The sequence below is a fragment of the Hippopotamus amphibius genome, chromosome 2, assembly GCF_030028045.1.
Source record: "Hippopotamus amphibius kiboko isolate mHipAmp2 chromosome 2, mHipAmp2.hap2, whole genome shotgun sequence".
Lineage (NCBI taxonomy): Eukaryota > Metazoa > Chordata > Mammalia > Artiodactyla > Hippopotamidae > Hippopotamus > Hippopotamus amphibius.
Genome location: NC_080187.1, coordinates 128,374,204 through 128,395,211, shown reverse-complemented (window position 1 = coordinate 128,395,211; position 21,008 = coordinate 128,374,204). Strand labels below are relative to the sequence as shown.

At 46.7% G+C, this 21,008-nt stretch overlaps 1 protein-coding gene across 3 annotated transcripts in view; it reads right to left on the bottom strand.

The window, feature by feature from the left end:
- The window catches only part of BICD2 (BICD cargo adaptor 2), a 58,075-nt gene that overhangs the window by 24,264 nt on the left and 12,803 nt on the right, over positions 1 to 21,008 (bottom strand). The window contains exons 1-2 of one of the 3 annotated variants that reach the window (XM_057721384.1): positions 20,358 to 20,542; positions 19,998 to 20,182 (exon numbers count right to left, since the gene is read on the bottom strand). The exons of the other annotated variants lie outside the window; for them this stretch is intronic. Coding sequence (XP_057577367.1) covers positions 19,998 to 20,024 — 27 coding nt within the window. The 5' untranslated portion in view covers positions 20,025 to 20,182; positions 20,358 to 20,542. Of the gene's footprint in view, positions 1 to 19,997; positions 20,183 to 20,357; positions 20,543 to 21,008 lie in introns of those variants that run through there. 3 annotated transcript variants of the gene reach the window in all.

The following is a 21,008-nucleotide window of genomic DNA, read 5'->3' as shown; positions in this document are numbered from 1 at the left end:
TCCATTTATATGAAATGTCCAAAACAGGCAAATCTATAGAGATAGAAAGCATATCAATGGTTGCCCATGGTGGTAGGTGGAGGTGGGAGGTGGGGTGGGCAGGTAAGGGAGTATCTTTTGGGGCTAATGAAAATGTTCTAAAACTGGTTGTGGTGACAGATGCACAACTTTGAATATACTAAAAGCCAATGAATTATACATTTTAAATGAATGAATTTATGGTAAGTGAATTATATTAATAAATAAAGCTGTTGACATTGTTTTAAGAAGTGAAATAATGGAAAAAGATACACCACACTAACACTCATCAAAAGAAAGCTGGAATGGCTCTATTAATATCAGATAAAGTAGATTTTAAAGCAAAGAATATGACCAGGGACAAAGAGAACCTTACAATTCTAAATGTTTATGCACCTAATAACAGAGCTTCAAAATACAGGAAGCAAGAACTGATAGAACAGATAGAACTGCAAGGAGAAAAAGACAAAACTATAGTTGGGAGAGTTCAACACCCAACTCTCCATATTTCTCTCAATAATCTCATAGGACAAGTAGACAGAACATCAGTAAGGACACAGAAGATTATGAACAACATCATTAACTAACTTGACCTAATTGGCACGTGTAGTATCTCCCACCCAACAGCAGCAGCACACACATTCTTTTCAAGGACACATGGAACATTTACCCAGACAAACCATATTCTGGGCCACTAAACCCGACCCAAAAGGATTCAGACCATACAAAGGATTTGCTCTGACCACAGGGAATTAAATGAGAAATCAATAACGGAAAGATCTCCGGAAAATATTTGGCAATTAACCAACACATGGCTCAAAGAAAAAATAAAATAAAGAGTGAAACTAGAAAATATTTTTAACTAAATGAAAATGAAATGAATATGAGAATTTGTGGGATGCCACATAGCAAGGATTTAGGAGGATATTTATAGCACTAAATGACTATATTTGGGGAAAAACAAACACCAATCCAATCAATTATCTCACTTCCATCTTAAAAACTAGACCAGGTATTGGGCACAAAGCTCAAGGTGCAACTAAAAGCCCTGTGGGGTTAAGCACTTTTAACAGAGGAGAAGACTGAGGCTCACAAAGCTAAGAGCCTAGGCCCCACATACACAGCTCCTAAGAGCCCACATTCACCACAGCTCACCATGCCTGGTCTTCTCCAGACAACACTTCTCCAGGCCTTTGCCCAAACGTTCTCTGGGCCTTCTACAGGCCAAGGGATAAAGGCCTTCAAGTCCTGCCTGATGGCTGCCATGTTCCTCACCTCTGTGTCTGAGACACAAGTTCTCTACTGAACACAGGCCTATAAACGCCACTGGAGCATGGTTTGAAACCCCCCTTATAGACTGTGTGTTACTTAGGGGAGGAGCTGTTTCTTGTTTATGGCTAGTCTTTTGGGCCCACGTGGTATGTGAAGAGCGTTCTGCCAGCCCCGGTTGGAACTGTCTTTCTTCTCAGCCATGTGCTTGTGTATTCACTCACTCAGTTGCTCAACGGACACTGGACAGCACGATGGTGGACTAGGATTGTTACATCCTGTCTAAAACCCTCATGAACTCTTATCCTCTGGTGGTGGACGTGCAACTGGTATAACCACTTAGGAAAACTATTATCTACTAACACTAAGCACACACCTGTCCTCTGACCCTGAGTGTTTACAGGAGCATTATTTACAAACAACCCAGAAAGTTCCTAAGTTCTGTCAATACAAAGAAAAATTGTAATTCACATGACAAAATACTACACAGAAATGAAAATGGGTAAATTACTGTTATTTAGACAACAGAGATGAATCTCATATAATATTGGGTGAAAGAAGCCAGACATAAAAGAGATATTCTGTGTGATTCCATTTATATACACCGTCCAAGAATAAGTAAAACTAAGCTCTGCTGATATTAGGGCAGTGGTGACCCTTGGGTTGGGGAGGGCCCTTGAAAGAGGCTTCTGATGTCCTGATTCTTGATCTGGGTGCTAGTTACCTGGGTGTGTTCAGCTAGTGGAAATTCACACTTATGCTTTGTGCTCTGTATGTTTTTCCTCAATAAAAAGTAAAAGCAAACAAAAAACTAGAAGAACAAAAGAAATTCAAAGAAAAAAAGGAAATAATAATGATGAGAGTAGAAATCAATAAGATAGAAAAAACACATAAAATAAATCAAAAGCAAGTTATTTGAAAAGATTAATCAAATCAATAAATCTCTAGCCAGGATAACTGGGGTGTGGGTAGATGGAGGGAGTACCACAGGTATTAAAAAGAATAAGGGCATATCATGAACAGCTTTATGCCAGTAAATATGACAACTTAGATGAAAGGGGCAAATTCCTTGAAAGACAAAAACTACCAAAGCCCACTCAAGAAGAAACAGATAACCTAAACAGTCCTATATCTACTAAAGCAATTGAATGTGTAGTTAAAAACCTCAGAGAGAACATGAACATTCTGGGCTCAGATGGCTTCACTGGTGAATTATACCAAATATTTAAGAAAGACATAAATCCAATTGGACACAGATTCTTTCAGAAAACTGAAAAGCAGGGAATACTTTCCACCTAATTTTATGAGACCAGCATTACCCTATAACCAAAACCAAAGACAGTACAAAAATCTACCAATATCTAAAAAGAATAAGGAATCATGATATAGATGGGCTTATCTAAATAATGCAGTGTTGATTAATAATCATTAGGAAAAAATCAATGTAATTTATTGTATTAAGACAAAAAAGAGGGCTTCCTAGGTGGCACAGTGGTTAAGAATCCGCCTGCCAATGCAGGGGACACAGGTTCGAGCCCTGCTCTGGGAGGATCCCACATGCCGCAGAGCAACTAAGCCCGTGTGCCACAACAATTGAGCCTGTGCTTTAGAGCCCGTGAGCCACAACTATTGAGCCCATGTGCCGCAACTACTGAAGCCCACGCGCCCAGAGCCCATGCTCTGCAACAAGAAAGCCACAGCAATGAGGAGCCCCTGCTTGCCGCAACTAGAGAAAGCCTGCGTGCAGCAATGAAGACCCAACACAGCCAGTAAATAAATAAATAAATAAATAAATAAATAATAAATTAATTAATTAATTACTTAATTAAAAAGACAAAAAAAGAAAATCTATGGGATCATCTCAAAAGACGTGGGAAAACCTGAAAAAATTCGACATTCATCCCTGGTAAGCACTCTCAGCAAACAGAAGGGAGCATCCTCACCCTGGTAAAGGGCATCCTGCAAACACCCATCAGCTAACATTACTTAATGATGAGAAATTGAGTCTCCCTACTTCTGTTCAACATTGCACTGGGCTTCCTAGCCCAGGCTGCAATGAAACAAGAAAAATCAAAGGCATCTAGATTGGGAAGGAAGAAGTAAAACTGTCTTTACACATCACACAACAGTCTGTACAGAAAAATCCAAAGAAATCTACAAAGAAGCCACTAGAACTAATAAGTGAGTTCAGCTAGGCTGCAAGACACAAGATTAATATACAAAAATCAACCTTGTTTCTATATGCTAGGATTGAACAAAGTGAAAAAATTTTAAACATTATTTATAATAGCATCAATAATGCTTATGCTTAAATCTGACAAAAGATGTGCAAGACCATACATTAAGAGCCACAGAATATTGCTGAGAGAAATTAAATAATGGAGAGATATACTTATTCGTGGGCTAAAAGACTCAATATTGTTAAGATGTCAGTTCTCCACAACTGGATCTTTTAATTCATCACAATGCCAATCAAAATCCCAGCATTTTTTTTTTTGGTAGAAATTGAGCATCTCATTCTAAAATATGTGTGGAAATCCAAAGGACCTGGAACAATCAAAACGACTTTGAAAAAGAAAAACAAAGTAGGAGGACTAACACTAACTGATTTCAATATTATGAAGCTATAGTAATTAACAGAGCATACTATCGGCATAAAGATAGACAGAGGTACTGAACAGAATAGAGAATCCAGAAATAGACCCATATGTATGGCCAAGTGACTTGACAAAGGTACAAAGGTAATCTGGTGGAGAATGGAAAATCTTTTAACAAATGATGCTGGAATAAATGAATGTCCTTCTATAAAAATGAACTACAACCCATACCTTACAGCATATATGAAAATTAATTTAAAATGGATCATAGATAGGCTTAAACATTAAAAGTATAAGACTTTCAGGGGAAAAGAGGAAAAAACGTTTGTGACTTTGGACATGACCCATAGAAGGAGAAGCTGGTAATCTGGACTCCAAAACTACGAACTTATGCTGTTAGACAAGTTAAGAGAATGACAAGTCATAGACTGGCGAAAAAACGTTTGCAAATCACACTGTTGATAAAGGACTTGTATCCAGAATATAAGAACTCTCAAAACTCAGTAAGAAAAACAACCCAATAAAAAATGGGCAAAAGAATTAAACAGATCCTTCACCTGAGAATATAGGTACATGAAAAGGTGCTCAGCATAGTAAGTGACAAGGAAAATGCAGATGACGACTAGGCTGAGTCACCACTACATATTGCCTGGAACACTGAGGATGAAGATGCCGGACTCCACCAAGGCTGGCATGCGTGTGGAGCAAGCAGAACTTGCCTGCTGCTGGGGAATGGGAAATGGCACAACCACTCTGCTGAAGAATTTGGCAGATTCTTAAAAAGTTAAGCACATACCTGACATATGGCATCGCCATCCACTCTCAGGCATTCAACCACGGGCAATGAAAGCACATGTCTATACAAACACTCAGACTGGAATGTGTGTATCTGTAACAGCCAAAGCAAACCAAACAAACTCAAAACAACCCAACGACCATCAATAGGAAAATAGATTTTAAAAAGTGCAGAGCAGCCACACAACAGCAATCAAAAGGGAACAGCTATTGACATGCACATTAACACAGATACATCTCAAAATTATGCTCAGGGGAAAGCGAGACTAAAATAATAGCATATAGGGACTTCCCTGGTGGTGCAGTAGTTAAGAATCCGCCTGCCAATGCAGGGGACATGGGTTCCATCCCTGGTCCGGGAGGATCCTACATGCCACAGAGAAACGAAGCCCGTGCACCGCAACTACTGAAGCTCCGTGCTCTAGGGCCTGTGTGCCACAACTACTGAGCCAGCGTGCTGCAACTACTGAAGCTCACATACCTAGAGCTCCACAAGAGAAGTCACCGCACTGAGAAGCCCACACACTGTAACAGAGTAGCCCCTGCTCGCCACAGCTAGAGAAAGCCCGTGAACAGCAATGAAGACCTCGACACAGCCAAAAATAAAATAAACAAAAACAAACAAAAAAACCAGCATGTGTTCTATGACTCCATTTATATAAAACTAGAAAATGCAAACAAATATATATACCATGGTCTCCTGGGGATGAAGAGGAAAGAAATTACAAATGGGGATAAGGAGACGTGTGCGGATGATGAATTCCTTCCTCATCTCAGGCACACGGCTGATCTCATGAGTATACACCCATATGGAAACTTATCAAACTGAACACTTTAAATATATGCAATTTATCGTACTTCACTTATACTTCAATAAAGCTAAGACAACAATTTGGATGTTTTTGAAGCACTCAACCTGGAGACTTCACCCTTGTAACTCACTGCCCCACCTCACAGGCCAGGAGGCTGAAGTTCAGAGAAGTGGAGACTGACTACGCCCCCAGTCACTCAGCCCACCTGTCTGACTTTCTTCTGACCGAAGCATTCTTACTCGCACCCTGCACCATCCTGTGCAGGCTTGAGTCTGTCTCAAAACCTGCCTCCCCATTGCCGGAAGTGCTCACGGCAGCAACATTTACCATGTAACTGGGTGTGCAGCTGTGGATATGCTTGTCCTCACCTCACTGCACACCTCCCAGGCCAGTGCCTACTGGAGGGCCTCCAAAGTTCCTGGGCAGCTCAGGGATCCAGCTTTGGCCTCCACCTCAGGCCTGCCCACAAAATTCCCTGGCCACTCTGGGGGAGAAAGGCAACGACCTCCGGGACCACAGGGTGCCTGCCTGAGCTCTGAGATGACGGTGGCAGTGCCTCTGTGATACCCCCTTAGGGCTGCCCCAGCTGTGAGTGGGCTGATGCTGTTCCTGACACAGGACTGCAGCCCACACCCTGCCCACTGCTCTGAAGCTTCCCAGGCTCCGTGAGCCCAGCTGTAAGGTCACGCCTGGCCTTGCTTCAAGTACATCCGCATTCATGTGGACACCTGGAGCCAGAACCAGACACGGTGGAGGAGGCTGCGTGTGCCAAATGGGGAGGGGGCCCAGGGCAAGCCTCAGGCCAGTAAGGGGAGTTGCAGGGCTCCAGAGGTAAGATTTCAAAGCCAAATGTGGTGGGAAGAGGGGCCACAGCCAGGGAACAGTGTGAGCACATGCCATGTAGGAAGTCCCAGGCTCTCTGGGCAGCATCAGGAGCCACTTTCTGAGAAGGAGGAAGTTGGGCGACCCAGAGACCACAGGGACAGCCTGGGCAGAAGACCCAAGGTGGGAGCAGAGGGCTGGGTGGGGATGGGAGTCAGGCCTGGGGGCTTCCCCAGGTGACTTGGCATGCTGCCGAGTTTCTGTGGCGTGGCAACAGTGGTGAGGGCTCAGAGACCGGGGCGCTTGCACACTTCGGTAAATAAGACCAGTTTCACCCTGATCCTCCCTCCCTCCAGCCTTAAGTCTCACTGCAGGAGCCCTTAGAGACAAGACAGGATGCGTTCCTGTCACGAAGTTCAGGCTCTGGGTGGCCCCACCTTGCTGCCCAGTGCAGCCACCAATCTCGGTGTGTTGGCAGTGAGGTGCCGAGGGTGGCGTCGTCCAGAGCACAGGGCCCCGGGAGAGCAGGACACAGAGGGAATGGAGTGAGTGCAGGGCCCCTGAGCTGTGGTTCCAACTAGGAACATGCCGGAGGGTGACAACTAGCGGACCACCAACCATTTACGAAGGTGGGGTCTTGGCAGGGATGAGACTCCCATGAGGACATTCATGCAACAAACCAAACCTCTGCTTCCACCAAGGGCTGGGACCCACCAGTGGACAGGCAGCCTCCCCACTGCCTCAAGAGGAACCAAGGCCTCCAGAGGCAGCACTTCTGACACGCGTCAACGTGCTGAGAAGCCTGATGGTCCCTGGGAAGGAGATGACCCATGGGAGGCCCCAGACACCTGGCCCCACGCTCTGCTGTCCAGGACCAGGTCAAGGCCTCCACCAGATACTCTGGCCCCCACTCCCCTGACAAGGCCAAGATCCAGAGACAGAAGCAGGACAAAGAGGCAGAGATAACAGTTACAGATAAGGAGCTTCCACTGACCACCTGATGAGGAGAACGGAGGTCAGCACACTGTGGCCCAGGTCTGGTGCAAGCCTCGTTCTGTAGCTACAGTTGTACTGGAATAGAGCTAAATGGGAAAGCTGAAGCAGGCCAGCGTAATGCTGGGGCCTCGGCCTTGACTCCATGGGTGTGAAGCCCACACGGCCAATGGCCCACATGGCCAACAAAGGGGTCACATGGCCCATGCTGGGGTCAGCAAGCAGACAGGGACTGAGAGCCTGGTGTCCACAGGGAGACTGTGGACTTACCAGGCAAAAGGCCCCATCTGCCTCTCCCTAACTTGCCTGGCTCAGGGCACAGGCCCCAGGACCCCTTGGACACAGAAAGTCCCTCCAGAGAAGCCCTGGCCGCCACACAGGCTCTCTGGGTGGGGCATCCGGGGCAGAGACAAGAATAGGAGGCAGGGAGAAGGGAGGCAAACAGGAAGAGAGCTGAACTAGCTCCATACTCTTAGCACCAAGATCTGTATTAGTCAGGGCTCCCAGAGGAATGAAACCAAGAGAATACACGTAGTTATATGTAAGGGGAGACGTATCACAGGAGTTGGCTTAGGCAGTTTACGGAGGCTGAGAAGTCCCACGATCTACTGTCTGCAAGTTGGAGACCTGTGCCATACTCAGTCTGAGTACAAAGGCCTGAGAACTGGGAGCATCGATGCCCGAGGGCGGAAGGTGGACGTCTTAGCTCAAGCAGAGTGAACTGACCCTGCCTCCACATTCTGTTCCAATCAGGCCCCCAATGGATCGAATGATGCCCACCCACACTTGGGGAGGCTTCTATTAAGTCAATGCTAATCTCTCCCAGAAACACCTTCACAAGACACAACCAGAAACGATGTTTCACCAGCTATTTGGGCATCCCTTAGTGCAGCCAAGTTGACACATAAAATTAACCATCACACAGGTGTGGGGTCTGCTGCAATGCCTCTCAACTCTGTTGCTGTAGTGTGAAAGCAGCCACAGGCAACACAGGCAAATGAGTAAAATTTTATTTATAAGACCAGACTGAGGGCCAAATATGGCCTCCAGGCAGCAGTTTGCTGACCCCTAGTCTGGACCAGCACCTCAACATCACCTGGGATGCACCTTCTGTGGCTCATTATAGAAAAACTATTAAGTGTGTGCTGGAGGGGCCCATCCCTAAGCCAGGTGCAGAGGAGGAAATGTGCAACAGGTCAGAGCCTGGGAGGATGAGGGGTGCTGCAGGTGCAGGGATGGGCATGACAAAAGCCCAAGGCAGGAAAAGGTAGGCTAGGAGGAGACCTGGGTCCTTATGCCATGCCTCTGCGCCCTGGACAAGAAGCCCCCTTCCTCCTTGGCCATGGTAGACCCTAGCACTCACGGGGCAAGAGAGAAGGTATGAGCACTGTGGCACCTGCTGCCTTTGCTCCACCCTGGCTATGAGTCTCGGCCAGTCCCTCCCCTTATTGAGCCCAGCTATAAACCTGGCTATGCGCAGAATGCCCGGTCCAGTGCCAAGCCAGCTGATGGGCCCTGAGCCCCAGGCCAAATAAGCCACATCAAGCCCACTAATGAAGACTGCCAGGGCTTGAAGAGTGACCCCGGGTGAGTGTCTGCTCTGCAGTGTCCTCACCGCCCATTCCCCTTCCCATCAAGAGAACAACGCGAGCATTTCTGCAATGAGCGCTGGTCACCAGTCCTAGCTCGAAGAGGTCGAGCCTTAGTCTGACACACCTACAAGGGGCATGAGGAGGCTGAGAACAAGCCTGGCTCCTGATCCTAGCAGGGCAGATGCAGCAGTAGGAACAAGCCTGCAAACAGGGCTGCTCTGGGGGAACTCTCTTCCCAACCCAGCCTGGACATCTTGCTAGCAGATAGGATAGGGGCTCACCGGAAAAAGAATCAGGCATGGCTTTCTTGACATAAGAGAAACCATTTCTGGCCTAAGCCATTTTGTGATCTAAGTCTGGTCACACCGCTTGTCCTTGAGCAGGTCTCAGTAATTAGTTATCTTAAGGGAACAAAAGAATGCAGGAACAAACTATTGCCTGTTATCAAGTAAGAGAAGTAACAATGGCAAAGATAATATACAATTGTAAAGACTCCCAGCTCTGTTTCCATGGTAAAGATGAGCCTGAGGTGCTCAACAACGGATCAACTGGAACCTAAGGGACCTGTGCTGACCCCTGAGACTTCCAACTAAAGCTCTGACTCTGTTGACCTTTGCCCCAATCCTAGACTGAATTCTCCTTGCCCTTTCATGAATAGGCATACACTCTTATCTTAAAACTTCCGCACTTTTGCTGTTGGGGAGACACTGCTTTGGGAAAGATCACCGGTGTTCTCCTTACTTGCGCAAGTAATAAATCCTTCCTTCTCCTGCTCTTTGGCTCGACACCCACCAAGAGGTGAACCAGTTTTTCGGGTAATAATCTGATGCAGCAGGCACAACATATGCCAAGCCAGGAGAACTGGACTAAGCGTACCAGAAGTAAGGTGCCCTTCCAGGAAGGAGTTTTCACAATGAAGCTGGGATCTGGGATTCTCAACTTCCTTGTTGTTGGAATTCCTGGGCTGACCCAGCCCCACCCACGCACAGCAGTTCCCACCTCTTCCTGAAGGGCTACCAGGCTGCAGCAGGGTGGGGGCGCATCCCAGAAATTTTTGACTCCTATCAGCTGCCCATCCAGGCCCCTCTACTGGGTTTCCTGCCTAATCCTGTTCCTGGGACCAGGGGCTGAGGATGGTCACTACGTGCCCACCCCGCATCGTCTTCCTGTGCAGGCCTATAGGAAACCTCACCAGCTCGCTTCACAAGGACCTTTCTAGGTAACATTTCAGTTCCCCTTTAGCAAGAGCATGTTTACTGTCTGGCTTCGAGTGGGTGCCCGTGGTACCAGGACAGCCGACACTGTCAGGCCCTCAGGACCCAATTCTATCCCAGCTGGGACTCCAAAGCCTGGACATGCTTGAACCACTGAATGGACAGACTCACCCCTCACCCTCAGCTCACCAAAGGTCTTGATTACTACAACCAGAGATTATTGGCATAGCCTCTCTATCCCCCAACCAGAGGGAGAAGCCCCTAAAGCGTCCCTCACTTCTTTTCCGGTTCAAAGTGGTGTCCCTACCAGAACCTCACCCTGGGAGGCAGCTCCTCAGAGCAAGTGTGCGCTGAGAACCCCGAGGAGGAGGGCACCGGCCTGGGGCAGAGCTGGGCCAGCTGGTAGCTGGTGCTCAGGGAGGGAGGAGTCCCTCCAGTCATCACTCCACATGGTCACCATCTGCTGGCACACTTGTGCCTGCTGGACCTGTTGGCCCAGGCTCAGCCCCACCTAGAGCACACAGCGCTTAATAGTCAGTAGAAAGCTGCAGCTGTCTGCTTCTGTTCTAAGGCAGGGTGGAGCAGTCTTGGGAACTGGCCTCCCTCCCAATCCTCATGCAGGGAGCTAGGTAGGGAAGAGGAACCAGTAACTCAAGCTCCATGAAGGCTGCCGCAGAACGGTGCTCACCAGATACTGACAGTTGATGGATATCCCCCTACCCCAAAACTAGCACAAACCACAGGGCTTCACCACTCGCTTGGGTCAAAGGGGGATCTGGCAACTCTGAGGAATGGAAAGAAGACATGACGGGGGACCTGCAATATGGGCGGCACCCTCTGTGTGAGGCTGTCAGCCCCAAGAACCCACGTGGGCCTCGTCAACCTCAACGTGGGACTCAGGCCTATGAAGCGGACACAGATAACAAGCTCAGATATTATTATGAGATAAAGATCTTATAGCATTAGGAGATTAAAGTTTATCAAAGGTTGATTAAACCTATCAACACTTAACTCACTGGCCAAAACGGCCTAGTAAAAAATAGTACAGAATGGTAGACATGCAAGACTGTGCGTCACCTGACGAAGAACTAGACTGGGGCGTTTAGCAATACCCAAATGAGTCAGAATTAGCATCAATGTAGAGAAGATCTTCAACAGAAGGATGGGGACTTCCCTGGTGGTCCAGTGCTTAAGACTCTGCACTCCTAATGCAGAGGGCCTGGGTTTTGATCCCTAGTCAGGGAACTAGGTCCCATATGCATGCCGCAACTAAGAGTTTGAATGCCACAACTAAGGAGCCCGCCTGCCGCAACTAAGACCAAGCACAACCAAATAAATAAATAAATATTAAAAAGCAAACACAAAAACCAAAAAAACCCCAGAGGATGAAGGGCACACGCTTCCTTTCAAGATAGAGCTTTCCCCTAAGGAAATGGTATCACACTGGGACAGAGTGACATCACAGTAATCTAAAAAAGGGAAGATACTATACATACATGTGCATCAACATAGAAGAAAAAAATTTAAATATATTTTACAAGTTTTCTGTAAATCTAACACTGTTCTGGAAAATAAAAGCTATTAAAAAAAATCAGTTGGGCTTCCTAGGTGGCGCAGTGGTTAAGAATCCACCTGCCAATGCAGAGGACATGGGTTCGATCCCTGCTCCAGGAAGATCCCACATGCCATGGAGCAACTAAGCCCATGCGCCAAAAAATAAAAATAAAAATAAAAAAATAAAAAATAAAAAAAATAAAAAATAAAAAATCAGTACACACCTAAACACATAGAAATTGACCTCTTATACAACATCTGTCTCAGAGAGGGTAGTCAGAACAAATAACAGGAAACCAAATAAACAAAAAATAGAAACATCTCGTATCAGAACTTGGGGATCACTGCCAAAGCAGTACTGTGTTGGGGGAGGGGTTACACTAAAAATACATATTAATGTTAAAAAGAAACAGGAACTGAACAAAGTAATGAGGCAAAAGTCTCCCAAAGGGGAAGTGACATAACAAAAACTCAAAACAAAAGAAAAAAAAGCAAAAGCCCCTAAGTTAGTGTCTTTTCTCAACCTGGTGATGATTATATCCATATGCAAAGCACATGCCCCTAAACCAGGGAGCTGCAGGCCAGTGACCCCCATCCCTCCTCCCCACTCCCTGCATCTCTGAACTGTGGCAAGGCTGGAAGCCGGAACTTCTCTGTCCACTTCTCTGTCCACTCCCAGCACAAGACAGGACGGGGGAGGTAAGGGAGGGGCAGTCACCACAGGCTCAATGGACAGCCTGTAACTCATACAGGAGCTCCACAAATCCTCCCTTCAAAAGCCGGGGGTTGGGCAGTGGGGCGTCCCAGGACACCTGGGCGGATGTGCATGCAGGAACTTGGGTGAGACCTCAGCAAACAGAAGCCAACAGTTAACCTTGAGAATCATTCCCTTGCCCCAGGAACACAAAACCAGTGGCACTAATTTAATTCAATTTAAAAATATTGATTTGGCACCTGCCTGGGATCAGGATAAGCAAGCACAGTAAGTAAACCATACAGTGTCAGAAGGCGAACGATCAACATTCCTGTCACAGACAAATTCATGTTTAGCAAGGATGGGAGAATATCATCTGCACTAAGATGCTCTCAACTCGCTCCTCAACTGAAGTTTTAGAGAGATGTATGTGGTAACTTTCTGTCTTAATTTCACAGAAAAAGCACCTATAGCTGTAGTAAATCTACCTAGACAGACTGAAAACGAGAGCCAACTTAACAATGAACTGAAGACATTAATGATGGACAAACAGTAGAGTCACTCCACTTACAAGGACAAGGTAAGATAACCTCTCACCACACTTCGGAGACTGGAAGGAAGAAACAGAAGAAAGGATAAATTAATCCCATATTGTCTGCAGGTGATGATTTTATCCAGAAAATGTACTAAGAAACACCTCCAAAAAGGTCATTTAGAGATCTCTAATCCTCCCAAGTTAAATTAGGTTAGGAAAACATACTTTAAAAAAGAACAATTACATTTATAATCTCAACATCAAAAAACATTAACCCTGAATATTAATTGAACCAGAAACACAAGACTTATTCAAAGAAAACAACAAAGACGCTAATGAGCAGGGCTGAACCCAAGCAGGAGGGTAAGGTGCCTGAGTTGTCACCCGCAGCTCATGCGTCAGGGACAGCACAGCTATCAGGCTGCAGGGAGCTGCCCCAAATCCTCTGGGATTACCTGAAAGCAATAGTGCAATTTATCCAGATGATTTAGCAAGCAAAGAGACTCTCCTCTTTGCCTCCAATGAAATAGAATTTAAGATATAATTCATATACCATAACATTCACCCATTTAACACGTACATTTCAGTGGTTTTTAGTAGATTCACAGGGTTAAGCAACCATCACCACCAAATAATTTTACATTTTCATAACCCACATTTTCATTCCCCATTAGCATTCACTCCCCAGCTCCCCTCCCCCAGACCCTAAAAACCACCAATGTACTCTCTGTCTCTATGGCTTTGTCTATTCAGCATATTTCATATAAAGGGAACCATACAATATATTCTCTTCTGTGACTGGCTTCTCTCACTGAGCATAATGCTTTCAAGGTTCATCCACCTGGTAGTGTGCACCAGCACTTGCACTTCTTCTTGTTGCCAAATACCATCCCATTGTATGGATGGACCACCCTTGTTTATCCATTCATTGGTTGACGGACATTTGGGTTGTTTCCGCTCTGGGGTTGTTATGAATAATGCTGCTGTGAATACTTATGTACAAGCTGTTATGTGGACACACACTTTCAATTCTCTGGGTATACAGGTAGGAGCGGACTGATGGTACATATACGTGGTAACTCTATGTTTGACACTGTGAGGAACTGCCAAACTGTTTGCCAAAGCAGCATATCACTTTCCATTCCAGTGTGGGTTTGGATTTCTCCACATCCTTGCCAACACTTGTTATTGTTGGTCTTTTGATTTAGCCATGCTAGTAGGTATAAGGTCTCCTACCATTTAAAAAAAATTTAATAATACTAACAATAACATGGAGGTCCTTGCCACAGCAATCAGAGAAGAAAAAGAAATAAAAGGAATCCAAATTGGAAAAGAAGAAGTAAACCTGCCACTGTTTGCAGATGACATGATACTATACAGAGAAAATCCTAAAGATGCCACCAGAAAACTACTTGAGCTAATCAATGAATTTGGTAAAGTTGCAGCATACAAAATTAACACACAGAAATCTCTTGCACTTCTATACACTAACAACAAAAGATCAGAAAGAGAAATTAAGGAAACAATCCCATTCACCATTGCAACAAAAAGAATAAAATACCTAGGAATAAACCTAACTAAGGAGGTAAAAGACCTGTACTCAGTAAACTATAAGATACTAAAGAAAGAAATGAAAGATGACACAAACAGATGGAGAGATATACCATGTTCTTGGATTGGAAGACTCAATACTGTGAAAATGACTATACTACCCAAAAGCAATCTATAGATTCAATGCAATCCCTATCAAATTACCAATGGCATTTTTTACAGAACAAGAACAAAAAATCCTAAAATTTGTATGAAGACACAAAAGACCCCGAATAGCCAAAACAATCTTGAAGGAAAAAAATGGAGCTGGAGGAATCAGGATCCCTGACTTCAGACTATACTACAAAGCTAGAGTAATCAAGACAATATGGTACTGGCACAAAAACAGAAATACAGATCAATGTAACAGGATAGAAAGCCCAGAGATAAACTATGGTCAACTAATCTAATGACAAAGGAGGCAAGGATATACAATGGAGAAAAGACAGCCTCTTCAATAAGTGGCACTGGGAAAACTGGACAGCTACATGTAAAAGAATAAAATTAGAACACTCCCTAACACCATACACAAAAATAAACTCAAAACTGATCAAAGACCGAAATGTAGGGCCAGACACTATAAAACTCCTAGAGGAAAACAAAGGAAGAACATTCTTTGACATAAATCACTGCAAGATCTTTTTTGACCCACCTCCTAGAGTAACGGAGATAAAAACAAAAATAAGCAAGTAAGACCTAATGAAACTTAAAAGCTTTTGCACAGCAAAGGAAACCATAAGCAAGACAAAAAGACAACTGTCAGAATGGGAGAAAATATTTGCAAACAAGTTAATAGACAAAGGATTAATCTCCAATATATATAAACAGTTCATCCAGCTCAATATCAAAATAGGCATTTCTCTGAAAAAGACATACAGATGGCCAAGAGGCACATGAAAAGCTGCTCAACATCACTAATTATCAGAGAAATGCCAATCAAAACTACAATGAGATATCACCTCACACCAGTCAGAATGGGCATCATCAGAAAATCTACAAACAATAAATGTTGGAGAGGGTGTGCAGAAAAGGGAACCCTCTTGCAATGTTTGTAGGAATGTAAATTGATACAGCCACTATGGAGAACAGTATGGAGGTTCCTTGCAAAACTAAAAACAGAGTTACCATATGACCCAGCAATCCCACTACTGGGCACATACCCAGAGAAAACCATAATTCAAAAAGACACACACACCCCAATGTTCATTACAGCACTATTTACAACAGCCAGGTCATGGAAGCAACCTAAATGTCCATCAACAGATGAATGGATAAAGAAAATGCGGTACATATATACAATGTAATATTACTCAGCCATGAAAAGGAACGAAATTGGGACATTTGTAGAAACATGGATGGACCTAGAGACTGTCATACAGAGTGAAGTAAGTCAGCAAGAGAAAAACAAATATTGCATATATGTGGAATCTAGAAAAATGGTACAGATCAACCAGTTTGCAAGGCAGAAATAGAGACACAAATATAGAAAACAAACATATGGACACCAAGTGGGGAAAGTGGGGAGGGTTGGGGTGCGATGAATTGGGAGATTGGGATTGCCATATATACACTACTAATAAGAAAAAAAATATCAAATTGTACACTTTAAATGCATATCAATTATATCTCAATAAAAGTTCTGAAAAACAAACAAACAATAATAGCTACCACTCTTACAATTTTCCTTAAATCTATTATTTCACTTGATGCCTAGCTCAAAGTTCTCAGGAGAATTCTGGTTTCCATCTTAGGGAGGAAGAAACTAAGGGTCCAAGAGGCTGGGGCCATGTCAAGGCCTCAGCTATCCTGGGCAAAATCACAGCTGGAACTCTGGGTCATCCCTACCCCCTCACGCTCCTTCTGCAGCACCAGTGTCAGAACCACAGCCGGAGGGCAAGAGGATCCATGTCCAGAATACACAAGAACTCTGATACCTCAGGAAGAAACACGTAGACACCTCATAGAAAAACTGGTAAAGGTCCTGAACAGGCTCTTCACAGAAGAGGGTTTCCAAATAGCCAGTCAACCCAGGAAAGGTCCACGGGGAAATGCAAACTAGCACCAGGATGGCGACTAGGACACATGGGTCAGAAAGGCTGGAATATAACATGGAAAATGCCAGTGCCCACCCTGGGTGCTGTTACATGCATGCTGACAGAGGCACAGAGTCCAACAGCACAAATCTGGGTAAGGAAGCATGGAACCTACCAGCAACGAGTGCTGACCATCTGCAAGTTCAGGCGACAGTGTCTCTAGGTACAAAATGTTCAGTGGACACACAAAACCCACAGTCTGTAGGACTGCCTATAGTAAGTCGAAAATGGTAAGATCAATTTATGGGGAAGAGTCTGAACTATTAGCCCTGGACAAGCATCAGAGAACAGTCCCTGGGATGCTGACAACATGCGCTTGCTGCATGGAGACATCAAGCCGTACGCACAAGCATGATCTGTGCAGTTTCTATGTGTTATACTCCAACAAAAACTAACCTTCATTTTAAAAAGAGTATGGTATGACCATTGTCAAAACTATCATAAATAGGGTTTAAAAATAAATAGGAAGTAAATTATATCTCAAAAAGTAAACAAAATGATTTCTGAAACTGAATACTGAAATAGAATCAAACCACTGAAAAGGATGCAATATCTGCAATGTTACCTAAATGTGCAACGCTAGAGGTGAGACGCTCAGAATCTTAGCTATCACCACTCTTGGTGATGAGAAAGAACAGGAAGCAGAAGCAGACGTGCTCAGGGATGGAGTGCACATGTATTTAAAGTCTGTGCATTTTACCGAATGTAATTACAGTTATAAGATTAACAAAACCCAAACCAAATGTACCCCAGATCTGAATATAGCCCTGGGAGACCAATTACTCATTACTAAAGAAACAGAAGGTATCAGAGACACAATGAGAGATCAACTTTCCATAACTGCACTTCAGTAAAAACCTGATATAAGACTGTAAGGTCCAGACAGGAAATGGGACAAAAAAATGGACAGCAGGCTCACTCTGGGCCATATGCTTCCATTCACCCCACACAAGCACACAGTCTTGCTGGCAACTGGAGAGAAACAAGTTACAACAGCCACAAAGTACCAGCCTGGATGGGGGATGGGGTAGGGAGACGGGCATAAGAAGGGCTGGATCTGGAAACCAATGAGGATGCACCCAGGACAGATGTCCTGGAAAAAGACCCCGAGGCTCACACAGCACACAGAAACACAGTAGCTCCAAGGCCCATTTTCCTGGGCGCCCCTTCCAGCTCTGATGGGGGTCCAGGGAAGAGATGAGACAGCTGGGAGAGGTCCAGGAGGGCGGGCAAATAACCCGAGGCCTGCCCACTTCACATTCTGCGACAACATGAACCCATTAGCTTAGCTTTTCTCACAGGAGGGATCTCCTTTCACAGGTGAGAAATTGAACTCTGAAACAAGCAACTCCATATGACTTCCCAGGTGGGACTGCCAGAAAAGGCACAAAAGAGGCATAACAGGTTGGAAGGCAGAACTGGCTGCTGGACCCACGACTCTGCTGGACCCACGACTCTGCTGTTCAGTTGCCCACACCTAAGAATCACATCAGGAGTCAGAAAGGTCCCTTCCCAGGTACAGCCCCACCTTGCCAGTCAGCCCTGCCAGTCTCAAGCCTGGAATCTGGAATGTTCCAGCTTACTGGGGCAGCGCTTGTTAATCCCCAGATCTGGCTGAGACTGGTCATGCTGGTCCCTGTTCCTACTTCACACGACTTACGGAGATTATCTCCCTTCTGGCACAGCCCTGCCACCCTCGAGCACTGGGTACATGAAGGGGCCGAGCCCACAGAGGAGCTGGCCTTTTTGCCATGGGACCAGGGTGGTCACCTGTGTGTATCTGTCCTGGAAAAAGGGAGGTGAGTTCTCTTCATGCATATCACCAAGGAAACTGAGAATGCAGGTCCACACAGAGCCTTGCACAGGTGACCCTGACGTCCTCCAAGGGGAGGTATTGGTAACTCAGACATATGACTCAGGCACCACTGCTCAGAGAAAAAAGCAACCACCAACACTCACAGCTCTGATGCCTTTCAGAGCAGCCAGATAAAAAGGCCACCTGGGTGCAGCCCATCAATACGCAAGCCTAGAACAGAACCTAACGAATGCAGCGGAAAGCCGGCAGGGCCATCTTGCATGGGTTGGGCTGGAAGGCATGTGAGGACAACCCTCAGGCAGGGCAGCCACAGGAGCACAAACAACTCTGTGTCTCGTAATAGGTAAATTATGCCCCAATTTTAAAATGACAGCTGATTACAGATAGAATCATCTGGGCGGCAGCCAGAGTTGTCACCCCAGAAGCATCTGTCAGAGGTGGATCTGAACAATGCAGTCTGCCACTGGAAGAGGGGCTCCGCTTTCCCTCACAGTGAATCACCCAAATTCCGACAGGTGAGACAGAAATGGCCAGGAGGAGCAGCTTCTGGGAAGAGAAACCATGGGACAGGGCACGCCCAAGCTCCCACACAAGAACAGAACCTTCTGGAAGGCTGGACAGAGCCCTGTGATATCCCCACTGGGTCCCCGTCAGGCCATATCTCAGATCCAGGGTGTCACCAGGGGTCAAGGGCGGCTGGGGTGGGGGGGGGGCTCTCAGGGCAGTCAGCCCCAGGGACAGCAGGGGACAAGCAAAAAAAAGTGCCAAGGGCTACCCTGGCACCTTCCACCTTCCCTACAGGAAGCCACCCTAGGTCTGGTGTGCTATCATTTCAGTTCACAGATGCAGAGTTGGGCTGCGGGGAAGCAGGGTTCAAACCCGTTGAATACATAGTGTGCGCCAGGGCAGTGGGGGTGAGGTGGCTTCACACACGAGGAAGGCGAGCCTGGCCTGTGGGAACACAAGCAGCAGCGCACCTCAGGGCACCCCATGCCCGGCACTGAGTCTGTGCCTCCTCCGTGGGGTACAGGCCTGGAGTGGGCAAGCCCACACGGACAAGTGACTGGCACTCAGTAAATATATGTGGACTGACGGCAGACGAAGGAGGATGTGGGGACACTGCAAGGGGGTGACAGGCCCACCCCAGAAGTGGGTGGACAGGGACAGCAGGTCCAGCGACTGGCAGATGGCAGGTGTGCTGGGTGAGGCTTGGTGCTTGCGGGAGGTGGGAAGCGGCCTCTCCTCTTTACCTCTCCTCCCCAGCCAACAGGAGACACCCCCAGTGACTTGGCAGCAGGAATGGCTCCTGGCTCACCCCTCCACCTGGGTCTGCCCATGGCTCACGCACACCTCCAGAGAGGGGTCCTTTCCAGGGCCAACCCAGGGCAGCCGGTGGCCCATGACCTGGCCATGGGAAGAAAGAGGCAGGCCCTCCCACCAGCACGTGGACATAGCCACGGGTATTCCTGGGCCTCCCCTGTGCACCAAGGTGGGGAGATGAGGATAAATCCTGTAACTGTGCAGATGACACTCCACGCAGGTGGCCAGGCAGGGCACAGATCCCTAGCTGAGCTGCAGCGCATGATGGGCTTCTCAAACTCACCTTCCCACTGGGATCCTCCAGAAGCATGAAAACACCCGATGCCCATGTCTCACGCTGAAACTGTTTTGATCCTTCTGGGTGTGGCCAATACTTTGGAATTTCTGAAAGCTCCCAGGTGACCCTGGCACGCAGGAAATCCAATACACACACGGCTCCGCGTGAGCTTCCAAAGGAACCCAAATCAGCTGAGAAAGCAGAAACAGACCCACTCCCTCAGACACCTGCAGACCACACAAAAGGACCCCCTGTGTGCTCCACAAGAGAGCTCAGCTCACCACCCTCAGCCAGCTCTTCTCATCCGCTCCCACCTTCCACTCAAGAAGGACCTACCCCACACCCACTCCCGCTTCCCCGGCTCACAGGTTTCCTGAGCAGACAGGTGGGAGCAGGCATGGCCCCAGGCCCCTAGGCATTTTTGGAGGCAGCCTGGGAAGGCCTGGCTACCACCCAAAGGAGACAGAGGTGGGTGTGAGTCTCATTTGATCTTCACAACAGCCATGCAAAGTAGAAATTTATCACTCCCATTTCAGAGGTTCAGTGAGGTCAGATGATTCCCCCGAGCGGCACCACAGGACTGCTCACTCCAAAAAACACTATTCTTCTTTGCAGTGAAGTAGTTCCCAGAGCTGGGATGTCCCCGGAAGGGCAGGGTGTGCTGGAGAGGGCTGGGGTAAAGGTGGAGCTGGGCTCCAGGGAGCTCCAACACGCTCACCTGGCAGGATGGCGGGGAGGAGCCCGGGAAGGCTGCCCAGATCCCCCTGCAGGAGAGGATGGCGGCTCCACCTGGGAACCGGAGCAGAAGAGAGGCTGCAAGCACACCTACACACAACCTGCCCAACACAGGCCGCATCCAGCACATCAGCGTGCCAAGGGTCCACGCCGTCCCAGGCCCCCTCCAAAGGCCCAGGAGGGGCACGTGTGTGACAGCTGTTCCCCACTGGCTTGCCTTCCCATTATGCAGCTTCCCGTCTCAGGTTCCCATCACAGCATCTGCACACTGGTTGTAGGAAT